The 15,911-nt window shown below is 41.4% G+C and overlaps 1 protein-coding gene across 1 annotated transcript in view; it reads right to left on the bottom strand.

Moving 5' to 3' along the window:
• LOC311239287 (macrophage mannose receptor 1-like) overlaps positions 1 to 15,911 on the bottom strand; it is a gene marked incomplete at both ends in the record, with an annotated part of 131,548 nt that overhangs the window by 53,829 nt on the left and 61,808 nt on the right. The window contains 13 exons of the mRNA XM_084327594.1: positions 885 to 1,027; positions 1,180 to 1,280; positions 1,748 to 1,809; positions 2,671 to 2,834; positions 3,124 to 3,162; positions 5,890 to 6,043; positions 6,185 to 6,263; positions 6,474 to 6,601; positions 7,879 to 8,078; positions 8,167 to 8,315; positions 9,245 to 9,360; positions 9,970 to 10,083; positions 10,338 to 10,492. Of these exons, the coding sequence (XP_084183720.1) occupies positions 885 to 1,027; positions 1,180 to 1,280; positions 1,748 to 1,809; positions 2,671 to 2,834; positions 3,124 to 3,162; positions 5,890 to 6,043; positions 6,185 to 6,263; positions 6,474 to 6,601; positions 7,879 to 8,078; positions 8,167 to 8,315; positions 9,245 to 9,360; positions 9,970 to 10,083; positions 10,338 to 10,492 (1,604 nt within the window). The remainder of the gene's footprint in view (positions 1 to 884; positions 1,028 to 1,179; positions 1,281 to 1,747; positions 1,810 to 2,670; positions 2,835 to 3,123; positions 3,163 to 5,889; positions 6,044 to 6,184; positions 6,264 to 6,473; positions 6,602 to 7,878; positions 8,079 to 8,166; positions 8,316 to 9,244; positions 9,361 to 9,969; positions 10,084 to 10,337; positions 10,493 to 15,911) is intronic.

Below are 15,911 nucleotides of genomic sequence, written 5' to 3'. Positions count from 1 at the left end.
GTGTAAAGCGACTTTGAGTTCTAGAAAAGTGCTTTATAAATTGTACTAGGATTATATTACGCTAATTATATCCCTGAACGGGATATTATGGTTTTACCCCGACTGCCACTGGCGCAGACTTTTCGTGTGCACAATAACTCAAATAGCTTTCATGCACATTCATGACCCCTAGAGGATGAACCCTATTGATTTTGATGACCTCATGGCCTTTCTTTTAGCACCACCATCAGTCAAACCTTCAAATTCAGAATGACTGTATCTCAAATGCCTTCATGACCTTCCCCTGTCTAGCATGACCTTCTCCTGTCTAGCATGACCTTCTCCTGTCTAGTATGACCTTCCCCTGTCTAGCATGACCTTCTCCTGTCTAGTATGACCTTCTCCTGTCTAGCATGACCTTCTCCTGTCTAGTATGACCTTCTCCTGTCTAGTATGACCTTATCCTGTCTAGCATGACCTTCTCCTGTCTAGTATGACCTTCTCCTGTCTAGCATGACCTTCTCCTGTCTAGCATGACCTTCTCCTGTCTAGCATGACCTTATCCTGTCTAGTATGACCTTCCCCTGTCTAGTATGACCTTCTCCTGTCTAGCATGACCTTCCCCTGTCTAGCATGACCTTCTCCTGTCAAGTATGACCTTCTCCTGTCTAGTATGACCTTCTCCTGTCTAGCATGACCTTCTCCTGTCTAGTATGACCTTCTCCTGTCTAGTATGACCTTCTCCTGTCTAGCATGACCTTCTCCTGTCTAGCATGACCGTCTCCTGTCTAGTATGACCTTCTCCTGCCTAGCATGACCGTCTCCTGTCTAGTATGACCTGCTCCTGCCTAGCATGACCTTCTCCTGCCTTTCAAGGACTTTCAGGATTAACAGTGACTTCTTACCTTTGAGTCAAATAGAGACCAGTCGAGTGGACAGCCACCTTTAGGAGGCTCTGTAGGCTTGACAGTTGCGTTGACAGGAGGTGATCCAATGCGTTTACAAATGGACTGGTATTCGCTCCCACAATTAATATCATGCCAGAATCCTGTGAGCACATTGAAGAGACAACGTTTCATATTTCCCCAAAAAGCAAATGAAACAATAGCATGTGTTTATTCTGTTTGTTTAAAACATTGTTTATTGAACAACTAAATCAGGGTGAATGCTTTGTTAAAACGTGTCTCATAGTTTGCTCACCCATGTAATAAGTCATGACGACACAGTTCTCATCGTTGTTCTTGAAATCAGGTTGATTTTGATCCCACCTCTGATACGCCATTGGAGAGCCATCCATCCACCTTGGTACAATAGGGGTAGTTGGTACAATATGGTTAGTTTGTACAATAAGGGTTAGTTGGTACAATAGGGTTAGTTGGTACAATATGGTTAGTTGGTACAATAAGGGTTAGTTGGTACAATAGGGTTAGTTGGTACAATAGGGGTAGTTGGTACAATACCGTTAGTTGGTACAATAAGGGTTAGTTGGTACAATAGGGTTAGTTGGTACAATAGGGTTATTTGGTACAATAGAGTAAGTTGTTACAATGGGGTTTGTTTGTACAATAGGGTTAGTTGGTACAATAGGGTTAGTTGTTACAATAGGGTTATTTGGTACAATAGAGTAAGTTGTTACAATGGGGTTTGTTTGTACAATAGGGTTAGTTGGTACAATAGGGTTATTTGGTACAATAGGGTTAGTTGGTACAATAGAGTAAGTTGTTACAATAGGCAATTAAAAGAATGTTGCATTCCTTGTTCTACTTACCCATATGAGCCGTCAAGATCCACTGTGACACCTATGTAATAATAGCCGTATGTTTTGGATATCTGTAAACACACAAACACAACACAACACAAAGAACAATGTCAAGCTGCCAACAGAGAAAGATGTTTGCTGGCTACCTTGAGAGAGATTATACAACGGCATGCAAATTTCTCGATTCTGATTGGCTGAAACAGTCCATTTACACGTATGTATTGGGAACACTCCACGCTGCTGGCCCAGGACCCGCCCACAACCGAATCACATCACATCACTCCTAGGGATCACAAGATGGCGGACAATAATCTTTAACGCCTCGGGCCTAACGACCACCCCTAGGCATGGTTTATTGTTCACAAACCACTCCTGCGCGTGATGTAATGCTTAAATATGTGGTGATGGAAACTAATTTGAAGGTCACACTCAGATAGTAATCAATCATTTACTATTTTACTTAACTGCACTGCACCATATCATGCACATAGCCTACACTATAGCCTACGCAAGACACTTTCTGTAAAAAAATTACTATTTTATCTTACCTCTTTTTATATTTTATTTTTATGTTACTACCTATTGTTACCATTCTTGTATTAATTGATGTTTCTTAATTGTGCACTGTTGAGTCTGATCTCGAAACACAATAATTACATTGCCTGCAATGCCCCTGTATTGTTGTGTATTTGACAAATAAAGTACTTTCACTACCTACTTGAACTTGAATAATAAGTAACTAATTAAACTTCCTGAGTAACTTGTCCAACACTGGTTGTTATTGTTATTATAATTGTGCTGTAAAGCACTTTTTATGCAAAATGGTGACATGAACTTACCTTGACATATAATGTGTGCTGCAAACCTTTGAGTGACGTTCACTTCTAGAAATCTATCTTAACAAGTAAAGTATCATAAATGCCACCACCCACCTGTTTCCATAGAAAAGCATTTTCAGCCTGGCTGTCGATGATGACTAAGTCACCATGTCTCTGCTGACAGAAGTGACGAGCATCTTCCATGGCCATCCTCCTGTAGTTAATGTAATACTGACTTTCTCCCCACAGTAGCCAGCCATCACTAGTGGCATTAGGGGCTATTGAGGGTTGGGGGGGGAAATAAACACAACATCAACATTAAATTGAACAAGGAATATGTTAGGATCACTCAAAATGCAAACAGTATAAAGTGTTTTAATTGTTACTTTTCTTGACTCACTGACATTAACATTGACTTTTTCTTATGAATTTTAATTGTGTTACTAATAATTTTATTATTCTTATTATCACTTGCATCTTGTGAACAAGTGAAGCAAACTCAAAATGAGGACGTTTAGAATATTACCAGATGACCTATGGTTGATGATGTAACCGAGGAGGACTTACCAGTGACAGTGTTGACTGGAGGTGGGTTTGGAGTCACTCCTGTAGGAGCACATGTACAAGACACAGTCAGAGACAGTCAGTTCAGAAGGAGCATTGGATCCCTTCTACAGGGTCCTACTAATCACCATAAAGTACCACAAAGAACTACAAAGTACCACTAAATACCCCAAAGTACCACAAAATACGCCAAAGTATACCCCAAAATACCACAAAGTACGACACATAACCCCAAAGTATACCCCAAAATACCACAAAGTACCCCAAAGTATACCCTAAAATACCACAAAATATCCCAAAGTACCCCAAAATGGTCAGTAGCGTTGTGGCTGTGTATGGTTCTTCCACACGCTACTGAGGCTCCTGACTGTTTTTTAAATTAATAAATTGTTAATTGCCAATATGTTTCTTCCTTGTTACTGATATACTTCAGTCATCCAATCCACCAAACAAAAGAGTCAATAGCAACAGCAGAATAAGCAGTTTGAATAAGATTTGTCACATTTTTCATGGGCACAAGTTCAACCCACATACTCAGCGGTGCTGCTCATCCCACAATGCATGTTCCTTACAAATGGGGCACCATTAGGCGGTTAGGTGGCCGAGCGGAGATTGCGTTTGTCACCAACCCCTCACAGCTCCGGGGTTGTCACCAGCTTGGCTGGCCGTCTGCACTAATACAATTGGCTGTATTAGAGGGTGGGAGAAGCTGGCGGGGTGGGTCCGGGTCGTTGTAAACAGCGACTCCTACAGTTCGGTCGGGGCGCCTGCTAAGCGCGGATAGGACTTGAGGGGGATAGTGTGATCCTCCCACACGCTACGCCCTCTCGATGAGAATCCGCGCTGCCAGGTGAAAAGAAGCGGTGATTGGCTGGACGTGTGTCGGAGGAAGCACGTGGTAGCCTCCACTCTCCCAGATTATCTGACTGTGGGGGGTAAGTGCGCAGCGACCAGGAAGGGACTGGGAATTGGCATACGACTAACATTGGGATGGGAGAAAATCGGAGGAAAATGGAGGGGGAAAAAGACCAATACAAAAAAAAAAAAATGGGGCACCATTTAAAAAGGTAAATAAACATGCTTTTAGGGGTGGAACGGTACGCATTCGAACCGTACACGTTCGATACGACCTCCACGGTTCGGGGCATGTGTGTATTGTTCAGTTATAACGTAGCCGCAAGCTAGGCTAACGTTACGTTACGTTAGCCGCAAGCTAACTAGCGTTAGCCCCGCGAGCTAACCGTGGAGTCATTTCCCTGTGTTGCATTAGTTCCATTAGTGGGGAAGGGGGGGTATATTGACGAGGTTTGACAAGAGGTTCAAAGATAACTTCACATTTATTGGCTGTTGGTTTATATTAATTATATCATCAGGTCTTCTCCTTCCAACGCTGTGTGTTACTGTTGACTATTTACTTCCTCGTGTGACGTCACTTCAAATACGGCTACCAGGACACTCAAATAGCAAAAGCGAGTCGAGTCGATTAGGTACCATGCAGTGAAAAGCGGCATAAGAGAATACTTCATAATGTTTCATGCAATTAAAAAGTAGATATATATTTAGTACACATGATTTATTTATTTATTTTAAATAACAGTGACTTTTCCTTTTTGATAAGAAAGTCTAGTGATGGTTGAGCATATTCATACTTTATGTTGATATTTTGTGAACCGTTCCACCCCTACAGGCTCCAGGGGTGAAGCTTGCCTATAGGGCACCAAATGTGCTAGGTCTGGCCCTGCACACACACACACACATACATACTGTATACATGCATAATGAATCGTTCCAGCAACAGTAGGCTTCTATTATTCGAATGACTTGTTTTATTAGGAGATTGTGGATATCCGCTGCCCCTCCTGGTTCATGACCACACTCGTCCCCCAGACGGAGCAAGAGGTGGAGAGCCAAGCGCGCAGTTGTTCCAAGCACAGCATCGGACTGATGAATCTTTTTTTGGACTCTGATTTCACATGAGCCCATTTCTTTTTCACTTCAGCCGCTGTGCGCTCCTCTCCTGACATCACGTTAAACTCACCTGTTAACTCGTCCCATGCCACTTTTTCTGGGTGGCCTTGTACCCATATTGACACTACTGTCATGCTAAGATGTCATGTGCTACAGTATGACCCACATCCAGCCATTAACAGACTGTCATGCTACCTGGTTAGCTAGCGAGCTGTAGGCTACTCAGCATGCCATTCAGCAGTGTAACAGTAATAGGGTCCCTTCTCAATACACTACACATTGTGGATGCCGGAAAAACAAAGGCGTTTTTTTTGGGGGGACAAAAACGATATTCGCATAAACAAATCGGTTTAAAAAAAAATATATAATTTAACAACTATTTGAATATTAAAAAAGTTATGCCTTTGGAATAGGGATTAACCACCACACACAATCAAAAATTAAATTTTTTATCATGCATATCTTGTGTCTTACCTATTTTATTTATTGTATTTTTACACAATCAATGCGGGCACGACCACCCGCATTTCACTGTATGCCTTGGTATGTATGTGACAAATAAACCTCTTGATTCTTGATTCTTGATAACAAGCTTTGTGCTGTTGCCATTTCACGTAGTGCATCAGCACTTTTTGCTCCTGGGGAGGCGCTCCTCCTTGGGGCCCAGGTGCAGTTGCACCGCTTGCATCCCCTTTATTTACAGCCCTGACTAAAGCAGTGAGAATCCAGTGACAGTGCAGGATTGTCCAGTACAGTCTTTAGCCTTTAGCCTACCTATCATAGTTAGTCCACATAGCGTACCTGCACGGATCTGGCACAACCAGTCGCTATAACTGTCACAGTGCTTGTCATTCCAAGATCCCGAGTGATCCCCGGGGTACAATGTGAATTCCGCACAGGATTCCGACTCCATTCTATTGTCAGGTTTTCCATCAATCCAGTGTTGGAAATTTAGCTGTTAACAAAACAGAAAACATGCATAAAAAAAAACAGGCCATTACTCTAGATCTCATTTACATATCATGAATGACAAACAATCCTAAAAAGGAGGTATTTTCCTTGTAAAGTAACATGAAATGTAACGAGTCTAACTCACTGGGGATCCGTCACTCCATACCCAACCACTGTTTGTGTCAGGGATGCTGAGACCAATCCAGGCGAATACGTAACGACGTCTGAAATTAGATGAATGTCAAAATAGAGATGCTTAAACCAATAGTGAGCTCATGCCTCATTTAGCGGCCATGTAAACTGTAGAGAGCGGGAGAGAGAGAGAGGGGGGGGGGGGGGGGGGGGGAGAACAATGACACAGAAAGACCTCCACTAAGAAGTGTAATATCACAGTGTTTGTAATGTACAGTAGTTGTAAAGTGAATGTTATGTACGTTGTCAACGTTGATAACGTTGGTAGTTCAGCAGTACTGTGGATACTGAGCAGGTCTCCTCCAATAGCCCGGCAGTAATCCCTGGCCTCAAACCACGTCTTCTCATCAGACCGTGGGACGGTAAAAAACTGGGATACACAGGACAAATATTAATAGAATGGAAAGGCACTGAGATATGCCTACTAGGGGTTGGGAGAAAATCCATAGCGCAATATATTGCAATATTCTTTCATAATATCGATACAGTGAATTGATATAAAAATAAATAAATAATAATAATAATAATAATAATAATAATAATAATAATAATAATAATAATAATAATAATAATAATAATAATAATAATAATAATAATAATAATAATAATAATAATAATAATAATAATAATAATAATAATAATAATAATAATAATAATAATAATAATAATAATAATAATAATAATAATAATAATAATAATAATAATGATGATGATGATGATGATGATGATGATGATGATGATGATGATGATGATGATGATGATGATGATGATGATGATGATGATGATGCTGATGATGATGATGATGATAATAATAATAATAATAATAATAATAATAATAATAATAATAATAATAATAATAATAATAATAATAATAATAATAATAATAATAATAATAATAATAATAATAATAATAATAATAATAATAATAAAGATAATAATTAGGGATGCTCGATATTGGCTTTTTTACCGATACCAATATACCGATATTGTCCAACTCTTGATTTCCGATACCGATATCAACCGATACCGATATATGCAGGGTCCCCCCCCCCCCCCCCCCCCCCCCCCCCCAAAAAATGGAATAATTTCAGGTAATTAACATTACATATCTCTTGTTGTGGAATTAACACAACATTATGCATACTTTTGACAATAAATAATATCAGAATTTGTTCTTACTTGCTTGCCTGGGTAAATAAAGGTTATAGAAATGTTAAAAAAAATAAAAAAATAAAAAAAATTGAAAACCGATACCGATATTTTCACATTGTAATGCCAATATCGGCCGATAATATCGGTAGGCCGATAATATCGGACATCCCTAATAATAATACATATTGTTTTTAGTTTGTTTTACTGCAATAAAAAGGAATGGAGTGAGGTGAACCTGATTAGATAAAAAAGGTTATGATTTTCCATTGGGGACATCATTTGCACTTGAAAAAAGGTAATAAATTGCAATACATCACAATATACTTTATGGCAATATTGTGATATTACAATATCATGACTCATATCATGATAATATGGTATCGTGGAGCCTCTGGTGGTTCCCACCCCTAATGCCTACCCCTGCGTGCTGCTGTCCCCCATCTGGAGAACGTCTGCTATGTACAAAATAATAATAATTATTTCTTGTGGTTTTACCTTAGAGCAGGAGCTCCTTGTTGGAATAGGGTTCCACCCCTCTGCACAGCTGGGCGGGACAGGAGTAAGTGGAGCAGGGGTTAACAGCGTCCCCTCTGCCAGATGCTTGCAGATGTACTTCACTCGATCGGTGCAGGGCAGCACATCCCAGAGTCCTGCTGTAACACCAGTCGTCATGGCGACACAACCCTGGCTGCTTCCTTTGGGAATAATTTTAAAATATGAAGTTGTGAAACCTCCTTGTCTACACAATCGGACAAGTGGAACTTCAAGTTGCTTTCTTCATACCTGGCATTTGTGCATTCCAGTGAGTAAATGTAACATGTTTTGCGTTGGTCCACACAAAATAATCAATGTGTATCTGGTTGGAGAGGCCGAGCCAGAAGTATTTCTCTGGTCTCATCCCCACCAAGCTGACAAGGAAGGCATTATCCACCCTAGAATATTGAAAGAAACATGGATTTATTAGCTAAGTTATAATACTTTTTGTACATGAGTTTTGGACATTAAGTGGCATGAGATACTAACATGATAAGTTATTGTTTTAACATAAAACTTTATAACGTGATAACTTATTGTTTTAAATGAACATAAAACATTTCATGTTACAATAAGTAAAGACTAAAGATGGCCACAGGAAGCCTTTTGAGCTAGGTTAGAGAAGAGGTAGGTTAACCTAAGGTTTACCTAGTTACTATGTAAATAAGTTGGAGGCCGGACTCAGTTCTGATTTTACAATATCCAGAATAGTATGCACCCACTTAGAATGAGGATGGGTCTAGGTTTGGTTTATAAACAGGAACAAAGGTTATCCTATAACCCTAATTACATGAGTTCTTGTGAGTGCTCTGTTCTATGGGAATAAGAGGTCATCCCATAGAGCAGAGCGTGATACAAGAACGAAATGTAACAAATTTTTCCTACAACTCCAGTTCAATATCGACTGACAGAAGAGACATCATGTTTGGTGCCTTAACCCGGCCGCCCTGAAGCTGCTTTTTCAACCAAACCTGTGCCAAGCGTCTAGCGAGGTGAGTATGAAAATGTGTATATTTAGACGTTTTATTTCAAACCACTTAATGTCCAAAGAACCAAACTATCCTTTTAAGTGTTAAAAAAGTCATCATTCTGGGGGTGCGAGGGTGGCGCATCGCATACAGCATTACGATGCAACACAGCCGACCAGGGTTCGATTCCCGGACCCGGCGTTCTTTGCCGAATGTCTTTCCCCGATCTATCTCCCATTTCCTCCTCTCTCTCTCTCTCTCTCTCTCTCTCTCTATCGGACTGCCCGGTAGTAAAAACGTACCAAAAACATAACTTGTCGAAGTAGGACAAGTAACATTTAAAAAGACATCATTCTTACCCAGTTGATATGTCAGCCAAGTTAGACTCTGAGCTCCTGCAGACCCCTTTGGCTTCATCAAAGGTCTTTGTCTCTGTCCCAACCAGGTAGCAGTAGGAGCCGTGCCTTTTCCAACCCTGGAGTGTAGACCAATGTGAGCGCAGGGCGCAGATATCAATTATAATTATTTGCCTTTCAACCTTTTCCAATCTCCCTACTGTTGGTCTGGGGAGGGTGTAGACTACCACACGCCTCCTCCGATGTGGAATCGCCAGCCGCTTGTTTTCACCTGACAGCGAGGAGTTTCACTGGGAGAGCATAACTCGCACAGAGGTTCGCGCCATCTTCCCCCAGATATATTGAAATTCTTTATTCGGAATAACCCCTTGAGATGTAGCATCTCGTTTTCGAGGGGATCCTGCTGACCGACCAGTAGGAGTCGATATTGCAATAGCCAGGACTTATACCCCAACGGCTTCCCACCTACGAACACTGCCAATTGTGTTTGTAGGGATGACTGACCAAGCTGGAGGTACCGCTGACACCGGGATTATAACCCATGGGTCTCTGCGGTGGTAGGCGAGAGCTTAGACCATACACTACACAGCCACCCTCAGATATCAATTCTGAACTATTGCAATTTATTTTCTAATTGACGATAATATTATTCCAATAGCATTTAAAGATGTTTTAAACCTTACAAACTGTTACTACTTTATATAATAGATTACAAGAAAGTAACTCACAGATTTGCAGCCCACGTTCAACTCATCCTCATCGCCAGACGGTTGGGAGGCACTCGTTTTCATGCAGATGAAGCCATGCTTCTCCGTACACACGCGGTCAGCCCAGTTCCCCTTCTGCAAGAGGCAAGTGTTCCTTATTCAACCACAAAGTCATACATTTAACAATGCATCCGTCTGATGGAGGTGTGAAAGATAAGGGTTGAGTGTGTAGATGCATGTTGCGTACAGTTTACACAAATAGTGTAGGAAACCATTTTGCTCTCTGAGCAAAGAGATGTCATATCCTTAAATCTGTGATTATGACACAGTCATCTGCAGCACCAGGACAGTATGTGTGCATCATACAGTATTAATGTAGAGCTCTCTACCTCTCCTCTGATTAGGACACAGTCCTCTCTAGCACCGGAGGGCCTGGGTTTGCCAAACTCCCAGCTGGTGAAGGTGACAGTGGATTGGTCACCCCAGTCAAACAGGCCCTCTGTCCTCTTGTCATTCAGACCGATCCACAGCTCATCAGAGGACGCTGCAGACGTGGTGAAGGGAAAATATGGTAACACTTCATAATAACACTCAGTTATAAGACCTTTATAAGGTATTTGTAGATAATGAACTAATCATGAACAAACCATTTATATACATTCGTAATTTTTATTAAATCATTTATAACTATATTTGTATAACATTTACAAAATAGTTATACATTATTTATAACTCATTATCAACATTGTTTGTACTTGATTTGTTCATCATTAAATAATGTTGTTTAATGTGTAGTAACACATTTGTAGATGCTTTTAAAAAAGGATATGAAAAAACAACTATACCTCCATTTATTTGTTCATGTTCAACAAATGATTTGTAAAACATTCTTAAAAGATCTATAAATCATTTGCAGATGTTATTGTCTGCCCTAATCTAAAGTGAAGACTATTCATCATTAACAAATGTCTAATAGTTTGTTTATTTGTGGACTTTTATGAATACACACGAAGCAATTACCAAACTGATCTTTTCATGTTTAACAAATGATTTGTTAGACATTCATAAAACATCTATAAATCCTTTGCAGATGCTATTGCGTGCCCAAATCTAAAGTGAAGACTATTCATCATTAATAAATGTCTAATAGTTTGTTAATTATTTGGTGACTTTTTCATCACCTGTTACAAATGTTGTAGACAGCTTTCGGATCCACCCTTCTTTGTGACATCAAACAGTGACAGAATTAGGACTATAGATAAATGCAATTTTATTAACATATAAAATACATGTGCACACATAATATATAGTTTAACATGGGGGACACTAGGACCCAGGAGTTCCCTGGCCAGTTATTGCCAGAGTATATAGAGCAGACCTGGGCATTGTACGGCCCGCGGGATGATTCTGACCGGCCCGCGAAAGATTACATGATAATAATTTTTTTTTTTTTTTTTTTTTTACTTTTTTTTATGTCAACGTTCACACGCACAATATACGCTTACCTAGGATTTGACTTGATTCAACAACAAAGCAGTCGGGGCAAGCCGAAAACGGTCGAAAGTGTGGTTATTTGAAGTTTGGATTTCTTTTTTCACAACTGAGGTAGGTAGATTACATTTTTGGAGACTAAAGTACAGAAAAAGGGTACCGTTGGGTACCGGTATCGATTCACAGGTACCGGTACCGTATCGGTTCAAATGTGAACGGTACCCATCCCTACTGAACACACAACTGCAGGGCAAGGGCATTTTTGCTCATCAAATGCATAGCCATGTGAAAGCCTTAATTTGACAAAGTTGCAATTAATTTCAAGGCAACTAGGCAGCAACAATCTCAAACACATGAAAACACTGAAAGAAGTCAAACCATCAGCTGATCACCGGCACAGGTACTCATCCATGTTGGGAGCACTGCATGATGAATTTTCAAGGCGTTTTCAAGATTTCAAAAAGGTTGAGGATGAAATGCAGCTGGTTTCCTCTCCCTTTACCTGCAGTGTTGATAGTGCACCCACTGATGTTCAGCTTGAACTCATTGACCTGCAGTCTGATTCACTACTGAAAGAGCACTTTAAGTCAGCATCACTGCTAGAGTTCTACTCTGCTCTCAAGGAGGAGAACTTTCCAAACATGAGAAGACATGCTCAGAAGATGTTGGTTCTCTTTGGATCCACCTATATGTGAACAGACATTCTCAGTCATGACGTTTACCAAGTCCAGGTACAGATCCTCTCTCACTGATGAACATCTGGCAGCTGTGCTTCGCATCTCCACCTCAGACATGCAACCTGACTTTGATGGACTTGTTAAAGCTCAACAGAGACTGGATTTATCACACTGAATGAAAAAAAAAAGGAGCTGAAGAACACTAAAATGTGGAAATATAACAAGTGAAATGGGACACTTTAATATGGGCATGTAAAGTAAAAAAGGCTACTGGGACACTTTTCTTTACACAGTTCAGTGACATGTCTTGTTTATTTTGACTATACGATGATGTGATGTCTTTAGAAAGCTAAGAAAATCCTTGTTTCAATAGTATATAAACTCAAAATAATAACTTTATTTGTATAGCACTTTTTCATACATGTCCTTTGTTATTAATGTTTCACATTTTGTTTATCATTTAGGAAATAAATTCTATTTGAATATTATCTTATCTCTTATCTTATCTAGGTCGTCCTCGGACGGGCCCTCCATCGGTGCTTCCAGTCATCCCGATCCTCCATGCATCTGGCTAGCTCGCCGGTGCTTTCTGTTCCCACATCTCTCCTGAGTACGTCCACATAGGTTAACGTGGGACGTCCTCGTGATCGATGCCCGTGTGTTGGTTCCCACAGTACAAGTTTGCTGGTTGGCATCTCATGGTGTCTCTGGCAGTGACCTGCCAGCCTCATTCTCCTGACTGCCACTTTATCGCTCACCTTTAGCACCCCCCCATACAAGTTTGCATTAGTGACATGCTCATCCCTGTTGATGTTGAGCACCACACGCATCATTCTGGTGTAGCACCCATCCAGGGACTTCTGCAGGGTGGGCTTCAAGGTCCAGCATTCACTGCCATACAAAAGGACAGACTCAACTGTTGCATGAAAGAAGTTGAGCTTGATTTGACGGGGGAGGTTGGATTTCCACACACTGGTCATGCCGTTCAGAGCCCTCCACGCAAGTGCCTTCCTCACTTTAAGGTCTTGCTCGGACGAGTTGACCCACGAGCCCAGGTACTTGAAATCACTGACTTCCTTTAGAGCAGAGCCTCCTGTTGTTTTTAGAGGTGGATGATCCGGGAGGATGTTATACATTATAACCTCGGTTTTCTTGGCATTTAGCCTAAGGCCAACCTTGGCGCACTCCGTCTCCACTCTGCACAGGAGTTCCTGTGCCTGCTCCACGTGGTCAGAGAGCAGGCTGATGTCGTCCGCGTAGTCAAGGTCTGTTAGGACTATGGCGGGGTGTCGTCTCAATCTCCTTGGGGTTATTGTGAGACCAAGTTCCTGCTCCCGTCCATTGATGGCCTTCCTGAGCGCATAGTCGAGGACTATGACGAAAAGGAAGGGGGCAAGGGTGTCCCCTTGCATCACTCCAGCCAGGATGTCAAATTCTTCACTGTTGCCGTCTGGGGTTACCACCTTGGCCCTTGTACCCGTGTGCATGGTCCCTATGGCCCGGAGTAGATTGGGAGGGACTCCGTAGGCCTTGAGTATCCTCATCATCACGGCTCTGTGTATCGAGTCAAAAGCCTTTTTGAAGTCGATAAAGCACAGTACCGCTGTCAGGTTGTTCTTCTTAACCTCCTCGATGATTCTTCTCAAGGCCAAGATCTGGGCCACAGTGGTCCTCTTCTCTCGGAAACCATTTTGGTTCTCCCTGAGGTGGGGGTCATCAATGAGATGAGTGGGAGGAAAAGGTCGAAGCAGGGACAGGTAGAAGGCAACAGCCCAGAGGAGAGGGTGACCTCCTGGTTCACTCACTTCCGAAATCTACTGGGAACACACTCGACAGTGGATGAAGATGAGGAGACGATACCTGCCGTCCTCACGAATCTCACTATTGACGATGGTCCCTTCACAGCCAGGGAGTTTACCAAAGTGAAATCCACACTGAAGCAGGGGAAAAGTTCTGGGCCGGACGGCATTCCCCCAGAGGTCTATAAGAACTGTGACCTTGACAACATCATCCTGGAGTTCTGCAACCATGCCCTGATGAAAAACAACCAGCCTGATATGTGGTCTCTCTCTAACATCATCCCAGTGCCTAAGTCCGGAGATCTCTCGAAGCCAGACAACTACCGTGGCATAAGTCTGACATGTGTCATTGCAAAGATGTACAATCGCATGATACTAAACCGGATAAGGAAAGCCATTTGAATAAATGATATTTTTGAAAGCTAACCTCACCTTTTAATTGCCAAATAATAACATACACTCTTACCAGGGGTCAAAACAATGCCATTTACTGCTTTTTATATAGAAATAAAATGTATATTATGCATAATTGAGTTTGGAATTTTGGCCCGGCCCTCCAACATATTTTCAGTTTTCGGCCCCCCGGGAAAAATAATTGCCCACCCCTGGTATAGAGGGAATCTCACGAATGAGACTTCACGTTTGTTCCCATCTGTTTGAATGGAAGCTACATACATGTTATACATCTTATACATGTGCGCTCAGTATATGTATGTAGTATGTGGGCCGACGTGTATGCTACATGAGGGTAATAATTATTTGTATTTTCAGGCTGTATAGGCGCCGATACAGCCTGAAAATACAAACAATTATTACCCTCATGTCATCATCACATACCGCAATATACTGAGCACACATTAGGAACCAACACATAATTCAAATGTAATGTTAGCACCCACCACATCAAGTACGTCTACACAAAATATAAGTTGTAGGTCGGAAATGATGGAATAGATTTACCAAGGAAAAAGGTGTTTCCATGGCTCTGCTAATGTATAACGTGTATGTAGCTTCCATTCAAACGGACGAGAACAAACATGAAGTCTCACTCGTGTGAGACTCCCTCTACAAGACATACTCTGGCAATACCTGGCCGCGTGTAGCTTTATGTCAAGCAAGCAGTGCAAGAATGCGGAAGCATTCGTCACCGCACGCCACTACGGTAAAGCGCCTTTCTTTTCAGGCCCGCTTTGGGAGCTGTCGCGCGGAAATAGGCTGTCTATTGCCATTCTCTTTGACAAACTCTAACCTTAACCAGCTCCTTAACAGCGCCTAAACTTAACCGTTCTAACCTTAACCAACTCCGAAACAATGCCTAACCTTAACCTTAACCATGCCTAACCTTAACCATAGAAAGAATATTGCCATTCTCTTTGACAAACTCTAACCTTAACCAGCTCCTTAACAGCGCCTAAACTTAACCGTTCTAACCTTAACCAACTCCGAAACAATGCCTAACCTTAACCTTAACCTTAACCATGCCTAACCTTAACCGGCGAAAGAATACACGTTAAAAAAAAAATCATGTTAAAAAAAATATTTGATGGGATTCGAACTCACCAGCGACGAGCCATAGGATCCACAGCCATGCAGTCTTGCCAATTGAGCTATTTCTGGATACTGAATGAATGAATGAATGAATGAATGAATGAATGAATGAATGAAAACTTTATTAACAGATTGCAGAATGGGTACAGTGCAGTACAGCTCAATACATACAATTGTTAAGGGGATGCAGACCAGAGAAAGACTTTCGTCTTGTTTCCACCAGGGTCCCCCATTTCCAATTCATCGTAACATATATGACATACATGACATACAGATAGACAGTACTGCTACATCTATACATTTATGACATACCAGATTTGCAATTACAGTACTGTATTTGTGATACAAAAAGAGTCCAGAAAGAAAAGAGTATATACATTAGGCGTAGAAACTGTACATTGGATTGGGTAGGTGGGGGTGGGACTGTACATTGGTGGTTGGGGGGGGG

The sequence above is a fragment of the Notolepis coatsorum genome, assembly GCF_963971535.1.
Source record: "Notolepis coatsorum genome assembly, chromosome: 13".
Lineage (NCBI taxonomy): Eukaryota > Metazoa > Chordata > Actinopteri > Aulopiformes > Paralepididae > Notolepis > Notolepis coatsorum.
The sequence above is the reverse complement of the archived record's forward strand: the minus strand, read 5'-3'. Positions and strand labels throughout refer to the sequence as shown.